The sequence below is a fragment of the Acomys minous genome (genome assembly GCF_964271855.1).
Source record: "Acomys minous genome assembly, chromosome: 7".
NCBI classification, from domain to species: domain Eukaryota; kingdom Metazoa; phylum Chordata; class Mammalia; order Rodentia; family Muridae; genus Acomys; species Acomys minous.
Genome location: NC_140488.1, coordinates 104,213,823 through 104,226,491, shown reverse-complemented (window position 1 = coordinate 104,226,491; position 12,669 = coordinate 104,213,823). Strand labels below are relative to the sequence as shown.

Here is a 12,669-nt window from a genome sequence, read left to right as displayed (position 1 = left end):
GGGCTGCGAGTTCAGTTCGCAGAGGCGGGAGACGGAGCTCAGCTGGAAGCTCTGGGAAGCCGGGGTTGGCCGTGCAAGCTTGTAACCCCAGTACTCAGGAAGCTGAGACAGGGTCAGTCATGAATTCAAGGCCAGCCTGGGCTACTTAGCAGGACCTAGTCCAAAACGTGGGAAGACTGGTGAGAGGCGCGTCTCTGCTTGGGCTCCTTCTCTTCTGGCCACACGCCGGCTGGGACGCCCGCATCTGACTGCTTTTCTCTACACAAACCCCCTGCTGTGTCAGGTTACTTCCAAAAGGGATTTTGTCACTTTGTCAAAGGGCGGGCCTCCTGGGAAACAAACTTCTGCCAAAGCCCTGCCCTACCCCCCCACCCCACCCCACCCGATCCGGCCGAGACAGGCTTAAGCCAGCGGCCCCTGGCGGTGGATGAGGGGCCTCGGGCCCTAGAGGCCTTTTGGGCAGTGGGAAAGGGAACTTTTTTTAATTGAAAGATAAAGCAATTAAGAATCTAGCTACTAGAATAAGACTTAGGAGGATGACCTCCGTTTTTATGGGGTCTGGAAGCAGGAGACTACCTCAGACCCTGTCTGTCTAGCCATATTTGTCTTGGCTCTCATAGCGTGTAAAGGATGAGACAGAATTCGTACTTGGGTTTGGCTCCATTTCTCAGATGAGCAAAATCGAGGCCTAGAACATTTAAGGACTGTCTCCCGCTGCAGCTATGGTTTTCTTGTCTACACTTGTGTCATTTCGTTCTTAGGATAAACCAGGAAGAGGTACTGAAGCTAAGTAGAAGTTGAGTAAATTCGTCTCAGCCTCACGGAAGTGGTAGAACCAAGATTTAAACCCTTCTAAATCAGGTAAACCATGGGTTTGCGAGTTCCTCTCTTCTGTGCACCCACGTCTGTGTGTAGGTCTTTTCCTGTGGGCACCGCTGCACTCCGCGGCCCATTCGGTAACAGTATTTGCCACAGGGCACAACTCCCATTGGTTTCTGTTGTCGCTAGACTGCCAACAGCCTAAATGCAGTGGCCGTCTCTGAGACAGCATTTGTGATAACATAAACGGGCAATAGCAATGGGTTCTTGACTTATTTTTGAGAGCAGAGAAGCAGTATTAACAGGCATTGCCCGAATTCCAGAAAAAGAGTATAACTTTGCATCCTACAGGTTTTTTTTTTTCACTGAAAATTGCTGGAGAGTTATTCACACTCAAACACCTCTCCCCTCCCCCCTCAGAATGTCACAGCCTTTGAGCCATCATGCTCAGTGGCCGCAGAGAGCCACGGTAGGCTGTTCCCTGACCCCCCCCCCCCAGAGGACTTAAAGGTTACTAGTTATTGACACCAGAAAATAGCTCTGTAATTAAGATTTGTGCCCCGAGCTCTCACGTGCTTTGGGAGTTACTGGCTCAGGATTGAATCCCAGGAGTGGGTTAACTAGGCCAAGGGAAAGGAGCATTTTCTCTTCATGTTGCCAGATTGCTTTCAGCAAGAGATTTTGCCCATACTGCACTAAAGTCAGATATGAAGCCTGGTCCCAAGGAAATCCAGCTCTTACTAGCCTCAATAGCCGGTTTTAATTTCTCCATTCTCCGGTGGCTTGTTAATATTAGTACTGACCTTTGGGGCAAAGTGAACACATGGTTGGACTGAAGAGAAAAGGCTCCGGGTGGCTCAGGAACTTCTTTGGCAGCTAAGGCAGCTAATATTTCAACACTGCACACACCCCTTAACAAGGGCGCTTCCTCAGCCTTCCCAGGAACCAATGGATGTCTCCGGGTTTCCTATTTGATGCCACCCACTGGACCTGCTTTGGGGGTCTGTAAATGCAGGAGAACCATTGGATAATTAGCGATGGACGAAAAAGCCTCTAAGAGAACAGGTAGGTGAGCAACACGGAAAAGTAAACAGGTGTTTCACAGGTCGAAAATCCTTGCTTCAGCTTCTTTGGAAGGCTTTCTTTGCATTGGAGTTTGACTGAGCTATAGTAGAGGGGGTGGGAGAGCTGGGAAAGGGTGATTTGTGTAGCAAATCCATCTGTCTTGTTTTACGATCCAGTTGTACTTGACTCTTGAGGACACTGGCCTAAGTGTCGATCCCCTACTATCTTTGAAATTCCAATTTTTGTCTTATTTTATTGAGTTTTAGAAGCCAAGTCTAACTATGTTTCCCATGTAGACCTGACGCCTTCTGTGTAGCCCAGAATGGCTGCATGTGTGGTCCTCCCCGCATAGCTTCCACCTATATAGTATATTTTTAAATTAAATGCACAGTAGAGAGTGTGTCTCTGTCCTCTCCTCTGGTATCTAAAGTCAGATTGATTTGCTGTGACATTTTTTAACAAGTTCTGTTGTTTCTCTGGGTATCAATAGACACCTGAGTAAAATAGAAATTAAAGCCCCTAGGCTACTTCCCACAGTGGACTGGCCTGATGATCAAGATAGGGCAGAAGGCAGAACCCAGAGCTCTTTGGCTTCAGGACTTTTTTGCTGTGTTTCAGATTCATGCTCTTGGCTTTTACGTGACATCCCCAGGTAGTACCACCCACAACCCTCTACGTGTTCTCCTTCTTCACTGACTATGGTCAATGGAGAGCCACTCCTAGGACTAGAGTGCAGTGGGCTTTGTGGACTAGCCGTGTGTCTGAAAAATAGTGGAATAATGAGCCAGGGCAGTAGCTGAGAACAAAGGGCTTCTAGGCTGCTGTCCTGATATCACGGAAGTCCTGATAATGTGCTCATACACAAATCGAGCCTGCAAGGCTGTGATCAACCATCCACCAGCTTTCTAGCCTGTAACAAATGCATTCACAAGCACACATTTTAAGACTTACCAATAAGGAGACTCCATTTATGATTTTGTTGTCCGTCTATACCATCTTGATGCTTTAAGTGAGCTTCCTCTCCATTTGGAAAGGGGAGCTCCAAAAGCTACACTGCCTAGATTTCTTCTCTAAAGATAGTCCCGCTTTAAAATTCAGCTTTTAGCCTTGAGTGTTTCAATCCCATGCTGAGTGAACCCTGTGTCTATAACCAGTAACATTAAATCTTCCTGGAGATGCCGGGTGTGGTGGTGCACGCCTTTAATCCCAGCACTTGGGAGGCAGAGGCAGGTGGATCTCTGTGAGTTCGAGGCCAGCCTGGTCTACAAAGTGAGTCCAGGACAGCCAAGGCAACGCAGAGAGACCTTGTCTCGAAAAACAAAAACAAAACAAAACAAAATCTTCCTGGAGAGAATTTCATAATTTTTGGTTTTTTTTCTATTCCTTCCCAAAATTTTAAAACTTTTTGAGACACCACTATTTACCTCAGAATAACCAGCTCCCCCGTCTACTTGCGCAAAAGCTGTTACAAAGTCTCCCAGGGATCCTTTGTTGCCGTCTTTATCTCATCTGCAGCCGGAGAGCTGTAGATTATGAACATGGTACCAGGGCCTGAAATGAGCAGTCAGCAGATGACAGGGATCCAGGCCCTATCCTCAAGGAGCCCACAGTCTAATTAGGTAGCAGACATAGAAACCCTTGCTCACATTAGGGGCACGTGGGCAGTACGAAGGCCAGAGGCAGTAAACACTAAACCTGCTTTTGATGGGCAAGATGGGGTTCAGTAAGAATAGAAGGCACTCCAGGCTGAGCAATAGCCTAAAGACAGAAAAAGGCTGTGTTGGGGGCCCCGTGAATCAGCCAGTGCAGTTAAACATAGGGGTCTGCAGGATAGAAGCCTCATAGGTAGCTTGAATGCTAGTCTGAGGCATTTATCAAAGGCTTTTTGTTTGTTTCTGGGCTCAGAATTGGCAACAGTGGTGAAGAGTCTCAGAGTTCCAGGAAGGGTTAAATGAGGTTGTCAAACCCGGACCCTGAGTTGTACCCATTCAGACCTTGTCAGAGGCCGTCTAGCCACCTAGCTCAGATTTCTTGCTACTAAAATTATCTTCCTGATTCTTGGCAGTGTTGTAAGGACAAAATCGTAAACATAAAAGACTTGTTCGTATGATTGGCTAGATTATCATCCCCTCCTCAGCCCCATTTCCCTGTGCTATTACTGTGGATGTGTGAAAGGAACAAATAAGATAAATGACATATTGCCTTGTGGGGCATTGGAAAGCACACAAAGTCGTGGTAAGATCACTGAACAGACTTACACTAGTATGTGACTTACTAGGATTAAGAGACTCTGTTTCTGAGACTCTAGGAGTTCTCTGCTAAGCTGGAAGATCTGGTTAATTAGTTTTGTTTTGTTTTTTAAATCGGTACATAATTGTTCATCCTTGTGGTACTGTATGATATTTCAGTGCATGCATAGAATGTGCAATGGTTAATTGGTATATGCATCACCTCAAATGCTTATTATTTATCCTCACTACCAGCTACTTTGAAGTATATAATTATCTGTTGTCAACCATAGTTATCCTAATGTGCTCTAGAACATCAGAAGTCATTCCTCCAATTTACCTGAACCCACACCTGCTTATTGTTCTCTTTTTCTCCCTCTCCTTTCCCACTAGTCTATACTCCATTTGTTACCAACATCTTTTAGATTTGCCAAACAAGTAAAAAGATGTAGTATTTGAATTTTTTAAATTATTATTATTATTATTTAGTATTTGAAATTTTATAGCAGACTTAGTTAACAGAAACCTAGAAATGAGTTTAACTTTTCTGATTAATTCTCAGGAACTCTTTACAGTATAAATGTCAGTCCTGTGTCATAATACCATGTTGTAACGTACAGATTACTTGGGAAAAAAGATGAATCATTTACTTCACAAAGGAAACAACAGTGTTGAATAATATATATTCAGTACTCCCCTGGTTTCTTCATGTGTATCAGTACATTGGGTCTTCACTAACACTGAGGGAATGGGCACCACTCTCCTTCCCTATATACCAATTGAAAAGCAAACAGAAAGCAACCAAGGCACTGTCTTCTGTTGGTGTTCTGCTTGGTTTCTCAGGTCCAGCAATGGGCAGGAATGAGATTCCACCCAACCAGTGTGGTTCCCAGTTCCAGGTTCCACTGTTCTTAGCTGCTGTGAACCATTGCTTCAGTGGGCTTATTGAGCTAGGTGGGCTTTGCTGTTGAAAGGCTTATATGATGAATGCACAGCAACTGGAGCATCTACCAGTCTAACCCTTGTATAGACTAAGGTTCTGAGGAGATATTTCAGCAAGCTTCTTCCTAAATGCTGGGAGCATTTGAGGGCGGGGACTGGAAATTTCTTTTCCCGAGAGGTTGCCCTTGCGTAGTCCAGCTCAGTGGAAGAAAGTTGAGCTTCCTAATACCCAATCACTGGAGGTCTGTTGGGGGGTGGAAAGGTTACAAAGAATGAAGTAAAAGGGCGCTTGGACGTCTTCCAGGCAAGCGGTGCAGTTGCATGAATTCTGCAGATAAAAGTCTCAAAATAGCCAGCGAACGGCAAGAAGAGTGGGGACATGTGAAGGGGAGCCATCTGGACGAGATGGCGCTGGCCGGTGCATTTGTGCTGCTCAGATCGAGGTCATTGCCTCTTGTTCCTCATGCTCTCCTCAGTGTAGTTCCACTCTCCGAAGCCCCCATCCCAACACCTTAGCATGAAGCGCTTTAGCCAGGGTCTGGATTAGGTTGTGCTACCTTTATTGCTGGGTCATCTCATAGCTCTGGCAGCCATGTGAGCTGTGCTTACTTGCTGGCTCTCTGCCCAGCAATGGCTGAACTCACTCCTGTTCCCAAGGTGTCAGATTTACTCTGATTTATTTAACCTTGGCTGGAGAGAGTATAAAGATGATCAGATAGTGCCAATCTCTTTAAGAGGGAGAGGTCCTGGGGAGAGGCAGGCAGCAGACTCTAGGGAAAGACAATTTTGCAGTGTTTGGTTGAATAGGGTGAGCATTGAAGTAGCGAAAATCTACTTCCAGTTTGGGCCTTTAATTGCTAGCTCAAAACACTATATTTTGAATTAGGGACATTATGTTTGTGTTTTTGTTTTGGGGGTCCTTGTAATTCTGGTGTGACTCTGTTTCTGAGGTGGAGCTTGACACTCTAATTAGACCTGCTTTTATTTCAAAGCTTAGACCTGTCTCCATCGCCTTTGCCATGCCACACAACACAGGATGTAAGCACATGATCTTTGGTCTTTTATTTGCATACTCTACTAGTCCTGTCTTCATTGGCGGGAAGTAACTGGCCAGACCTGGGCTGTCTTGCTGCCTGCCTTCCTTGCTGGGCTCCAACTTATCTTCTGTGTACATAGCCCGTGGAGTTCAGAGGCCTCTGCTGACTTCTGCCTGGCCCCTGCCTCTCAGCACCCATAGCCCCACTTGTACATAGAGGAGTGGAAGGAAAAGAGAGAGCTGGAGATAGTTTGTGAGAGGCTCAGAAGCTCAGCACATCCCTCTGTCTCAGCCCTGCCCACTTGCTGCTGTGGCCACAGCAACAGAAAGGACAGCTAGGCACAAAGGAAGTGAGGTCCACTACCTTGCGGGCAGTGGCGTCATTAACTCCAACGGCTAAGATGTCTCAAGAGATGGGAGAGCTCACTCAAACCAGGTTACAGAAGATCTGGATCCCACACAGCAGCAGTAGCAGCAGGCTGCAACGGCGAAGGGGCTGTAAGTGGGGGTTTACTTTTGTGGGTGGTGGTGGTAGGTGGGTCTGGAAGAACAAATGGTGCTCCCCATCCACTCCTAGCCTCACATAGAGGTCAGGTGGATGAGCAATTGAATGAAATAGCTAGAGCATAACAAGAGGCTAATATGAGAATGGGTAAGGAAGTAAGAGAAAGGCAAGTAGAGGAGCAAAGAATGAGGATTAGATAAAGAGAACCCAAGCTACAGGGACCCCTGACTAAGGGCTGTCCCCCTTTAATGAAGAGCTTGTTGAGAACGCTTCTTGTCTAGCATGTGACGGTTCTGGTATAGTGCTACCTGGGAATATTTTATTATTCTTTTATGAAAGATCTGGAAATGGCTCTTGTTTAATTTATGCCAGGGTGAAATAAGGTGATAGTTCCTGGCATCATGTCTAAGAGTATAGGTCAGCATTGCCCGTCCTGTTTCACTATCTTTTTAAAAATAAGTCTACCTGCCTGGGCTGGGAAAGACTTGAGTACTTGGTCTTGGCATGTATAGACAGCCTAGCTGTCCTGAGGAGTTGAAGGAAAAGACAGTATCACAAAACCCAGCCTGCCGGTGTATTATTCACTTTGAAATTTTAAGGAAGAGCAAGGGCAAAGGGAACATAAGCAAAACTTGTAAATGGGCTTTGAAACCGAAGTATTCAGTTTCACAGGGATAAGCGAGGATAATCATGCAACAATGTGTGTTCAGCCCAGCTGGAGAGACCAGAAGGGGGCTAGAGATAAGACATCTGTGGACAGCAGGACTCGGACAGCTCAGGCAGCAGCTGAGGAAGCTGCCAGACTCTCAGAATGCTAGAGGAGGGTAGGCCTAAGGCATTCTGGGAGCAATACATGATCATAGCAGTTCCAGGAAGATGGAGGATATTCGATTAGTGCATAGGATGAAGGATATGTATAGAAGAAGTAGAGTGGAGGACAAAGTTTAGCATCCTGCTCTCCGTCGTTCTTTCCATCAGCAATCATCTGGAGATGTAGGTGTCTGGATGAGATAGAACCTCATTCCAGCCTCTCTTGATTCTGTTGGGTTTAGTTGACAAGCAGCAATGCTGTTATGTAATGCATGGGTCTTCCAGAGTGAAAACCCTTATATTCCTGAGAATTGTGCCTTTCAAGTTGAAGAGACCATGTACATGAATGACCTTGCAGTCATATAGAAGGTAGAGAATGGAGCTGGCCATGGCCAGAAGTCAGGAGGCAGATCAGAAGGATGTGGTACAAGTTTGAGAGCTGGTCTTATCTGCACAGGAGGTTCTCAGCCAGTCAGGGCTATGTAGCAAGACTCCATTCCAAAAGCAATATAAGAACAAACCCGCACAAAACAGAAAACCGTGTTTATTTTCATTCTGAGCTCCACTTTGTTTAACTGTGCATAAGAGGAATACTTACCAAATGCAAGGCTATATAGCTTTGGGGCCCACCTCTTGTCTTTGTAAACTTAGACAAGCCCATTAATCGCTTTTGTAAACTGATGTTCCTAAAAGTATTGTTGAAAAGATTAGATAAACTGAAGTGGCTGATGTGCTTAGAAGAATGACCAGCGCATAATATGCACCCAGAAAACAGAAACATGGTTGCTGCTCTTATTCACCGTCATAGCTAGCATGAAGATGTGAGCCTGGCCTAGGACAGATGCTCTGTAAATGATCACTTGACCACTTTTACTTTTACCATTGTATTGTGTATACAAGACACTCCATAAAAACTGAATTTTATGGCCTTTGACAATGTCCACCTTTCCTCCCAGGCTAGGTCGGCAGGCTGTTGACTCCAGAAAGGTCTAAGTCACCCTTTGCTTATAGCCTCTTCTCTGGAGGATAGAATCAAGACTTTTGTTCTGACTGTTAGATGTATAACCATGTGTAAAAGTGCTTGGGTAGCTGCGTATGCTCTTTTCTTATCCAACGTTCTATTTATGAGCCACCCTTGTTATTGTTGTGTGTATAGCTTGCGTATCTCTTCTTGCTGTGTACTATCACATTTTGTGACTATCTGTGGGTATATATCTTACTACTGATGAACATTTAGGTGATTTTAAATTTTAGCTTTACACAATAGTGCAGTGGACATGCTTGCACATTTATCTTGGTAGACTAAGTCCTTCTATCTTGCCATTCTTATGGAATATCTTGGCTAATTCTTAGTCAACTGCTCTTTTTCATAAATTTTGAGATCATCTTTTCAAGTTATATACACAGAGAGACAATATTTTAAGGACTAGATTGTAATCACAATCTGTGAAACAATATGGGGAGACTAACCATCTTGTGACATTTAATTTTCCTTGAACATGATATATCTCTTCACAAATTTTGGCTCTTTTTTTTCATGTTATTTGGAGTGACATTTTATAATTTATTATACATTTATGTATTCTACAAAGGGCTTGCATGCCATTTTAAACAGTTCTTGGTTATTTCAATTGTTACTATAAGCAGTCCTTTTGTAGAAAGTTGTATCTTAGAGCAGTAGAGAGATTCTATTTCCCATGTTGCCGTTTTCTGGTTTTGATGTCAAGGTTATACTAACATCATGCAATGAGGTGAGAACTATTTTCTTTCTTTCCATCTCTGACAGAGTTTGTCCCAGAACTATCTGTTCCTCAAATATTTGGCAGAACTTCCAGATCAAACAGTCTAGTCCTAGTGTGTCTATTAAACCTTTTAACTGTTACAGTTTCTTTGAAAGTTATGGATTTTTGTTTGTTTGCTGCTTGTACTTCTATCAGACTTGTTAAGTAATGATTTTCTGAGAATTTTCTGTTTCACATGTTTTCAAGTTTATTTAAAGTTTGTATGTGCATCTTTTTAAAAAGCTCTGTTGTCTTGTTATATGTTCTTTTTTTCCTAAGGTTCACTTATTATTTTTTATTGAAAAATATTCACACAATATATTCTCGAGCAATGTTGTTCATTCGTACCTTTGTTTTCTCCCTTTGACAGATCTTGTGAAAAGTTTCGGGTTTTGGTTCTTTAAAAAAAAAATCAGCTTTGTGGTTTGGTTTGTTTTTTAAGCTTCGGGGTTTCTGTTTGTTTGTTCCTGCTGTATCTTTTTTTTTTTTTGATTCATTATCTTTATAAGTATTCATCTCTTGCTTTCTTTGAACATTTTATAACAGAGGTGTTCATCTCATTTATTTTCAAGCTTTCTTCTATTCTGATCTACAGTTGGCCTACCAAACAGGGATTGTGCTCTTTGTGTGCATAAATCCTTCCAGACCATTTGATCAACAGACACTGCCATAGACTTGCTTAGTCTATCACTTGCCCAGTTGCCCTCATCGCCTCAGTCTCTACTCCAGGACTGCCAGGAGCCTACTGATTGTCATGTAGCAGCGAAGAGGTTAATGCTTGGAACAGCAGGGCATCTCTTGGACTTAGTGCCAGCCCTTGAGCCAGCTTCTGTTTAGATAGGTCAGTGTCATTGCCATATCTACTCAAATTCCATTCCTGCCAGAAAACAAACTTTGTATGAGCCAAAGTCTTTGAAATCTGCTTTATGGGGCATTTGGTGACTGTTCTCTGGGCACTCGAAAAGAACATATATTTTACATTTGTGTTGCATTTATCTTAATAAAGCCTTACTTGTTAATCTGGCTAAAGTATTATAATATTCTGCTGGAGTTTGGGTTGCCTATCATAGTGGAAAATGTGTTAAAGTCTCCTAATAATTCTACTAGTTTTGCCAGCTTGTTACAAATAAATTTGATACTGCTATATCTTTGCTAATAGCAAATCATTGGTTATTGTTGTCCTACTGCACTGTAATCTTATTTTTCTTTTATACTAATATATCTTATATCTACACTCAATTTACCAAAGAGCATGCATGAGCTGGACCTAGACCCCCTACACATTTGTAGCAGATGTGCAGCATGTGAGTCCCCTAACAATTGGAGTGGGGCTATCTCTGACCCTGTTGTCTGCATGATCTTTCACCCAGAGCTGTGCTGTCCTGCCTGGCCTAGGGGAAAGGATGCGCATAGTTCACCTCTGGCTCTTAGAGCCTTCCTGCTTCCTCCTCCCTGAGGCTTGAGGGTAGAGGTTTAGCTAATGAAGACATACCATTTAAGGCTAGGTGCTCTACTGTCTCTCACACTCTACAGGATGTCCAGTTGAGGATCTTTTTGTTAATCACCATCTACTGCAATAAGAAGCTGCTCTGGTTAGGCCTGAGTGATGATCTGCTGTGTGGATGTAGCAGTATGTCATTTGAAATTATTTACGGCTATCTGCCTTTAATAAAATAATAGGTTTACCACTAGACCCATCTAGTCTCAGGTTTTTTTGCTCTTTAGTAATGTCATATAGTCTTCTAATGGAGTGGGCCTTAAATCCAATCAAAAAGTGGTTTGCTATTACCATGTTTGTGGAGCTATATCACTAGTATATCTTGCACGTAGGTCTCTGTTATAGGTCACAAATTGTAGCTGGACAATAATTGATGATTACTTTTCTCCTCTGATCATTTTAAATTTTTTTATTAATTTGGAATTTGGCTCTTCTCTCTTATGTGTTGGTCAACTCCTTCTGAGCATGAGGCTTGTCATGGACTAGTTGATATAACCATTATCACTCTATGAAAGAAAACTGATTTCCCTTCTCCAAGCAGGTATAACTGACACTTCAGTTGTTAACTTTTGCCATACCTGCTATGTTTTCGTTCATAAATTTATTCATTTAAAAATATAACAAAATTAAATATAATATAATAAGATAATATAAAAACTATGACATCAAAGTTGGACAAGACAAACCAACAGAAGGAAAAGAACCCAAGAGAAGCAATATGATTCAGGGACCCACCCATTCACAGTCAGGAATCCCACTAAATTGAAAGTCATAATATGTACTCAGAGGATCTGGTGCAGACCTATGCAGACCTTGTGCATTTGTGTTTCCAAATGAAGCTGAAATGTGTCCTTTCAAGGTCAGTAAAGGATTGTGTAGGAATTTTGATGGAAATTGCATTGATCTGTAGATTGCTTTTGGCAGGATAGCCATTTTACTATGGCCTCTGTTAATCCTACTGATCCATGAGCATGGGAGATCTTCCTATTTGATATCTTCATCAATTTCTTTCTTCAGTTACTTGAAGCTTTCATCATGAAAGCCTTTCACTTCCTTGGTTTGAATTACACTAGATACTTTACATTATTTGAGGCCATTGTGAAAAATGTTGTTATCCTGATTTTGTCCTCTGTCCATTTATCACTTGTATATAGGAGGGCTGCTAATTTTTGTGAATTAATTTCATATCCAGCTACTTTGCTGAAAGTGTTTATCAGCTGTAGGAGTTCGCTGGTGGAATTTTAGGGTATATATACTTATGTATACTATCGTATCATCTTCTAGTAAAGATACTTTGACTTCTTCCTTTCTAATTTGTATCACCTTGATCTCCTTCAGTTATTGCTCTAGCCAAGACTTTAGGTATTGTATGCGATAGGTATGGAGAGAGTGGACAACTTTGTCTTCTCCTGCTTTTGGGGGGAATACTTTGAGTTTTTCTTCATTTAATTTCATGTTGTCGATGGGCTTTCTTTAAACTGCCTTTATTATGTTGAGATATGTCCTTGTATCTCTATTGTCTTCAGGAATTTTATCATGAATGGGTGTTGGATTTTTGTAAAAGGCCTTTTTGTTTTCAGTTTGCTTATAGAATGGATTACATTTATCAATTTACGTATGTTGAACCATCCCTGCATCTCTGGGATGAAGCCTACTTGATCATGGTGGATGATCTTTTTTGTGTGTTCTTGGATTCAGTTTGCAAATGTTTTATTATGTATTTTTGTGTCTATGTTCATAAAGAAATTGTTCTTTTATTCTTTTTCTTTGTTAGGTCTTTATGTGGTTTGGGTGTCAGGGAAACTATGGCCTCATAAATGAACTGAGCGTAGTCCCTTCTGTTTCTATTTTGTGGAATAATTTGAGAAATACTGGCATTGACTCTTCTTTGAATGTCTGCTACAATTCTGTGCTAAAACCATCTGGCCCTGGCTTTTGGTGGGGATTAGGCTTGGGAGACTTTTCCTGACTACTTCTATTTCACT

General features: G+C 42.5%; 1 protein-coding gene across 4 annotated transcripts in view; it reads left to right on the top strand.

The window, feature by feature from the left end:
- The first annotated feature begins 4 nt into the window (after positions 1 to 4).
- Positions 5 to 12,669, top strand: part of PFKFB1 (6-phosphofructo-2-kinase/fructose-2,6-biphosphatase 1) — a 42,848-nt gene continuing 30,183 nt past the window's right edge. Inside the window, exons 1-3 of one of the 4 annotated variants that reach the window (XM_084790218.1) lie at positions 5 to 112; positions 762 to 861; positions 1,753 to 1,884. In XM_084790218.1, coding sequence (XP_084646344.1) covers positions 1,857 to 1,884 — 28 coding nt within the window. In that variant the 5' untranslated portion in view covers positions 5 to 112; positions 762 to 861; positions 1,753 to 1,856. Of the gene's footprint in view, positions 180 to 761; positions 862 to 1,752; positions 1,885 to 5,718; positions 6,589 to 12,669 lie in introns of those variants that run through there. The other 3 variants (XM_084790219.1, XM_084790220.1, XM_084790217.1) reach the window with 3 other exon arrangements.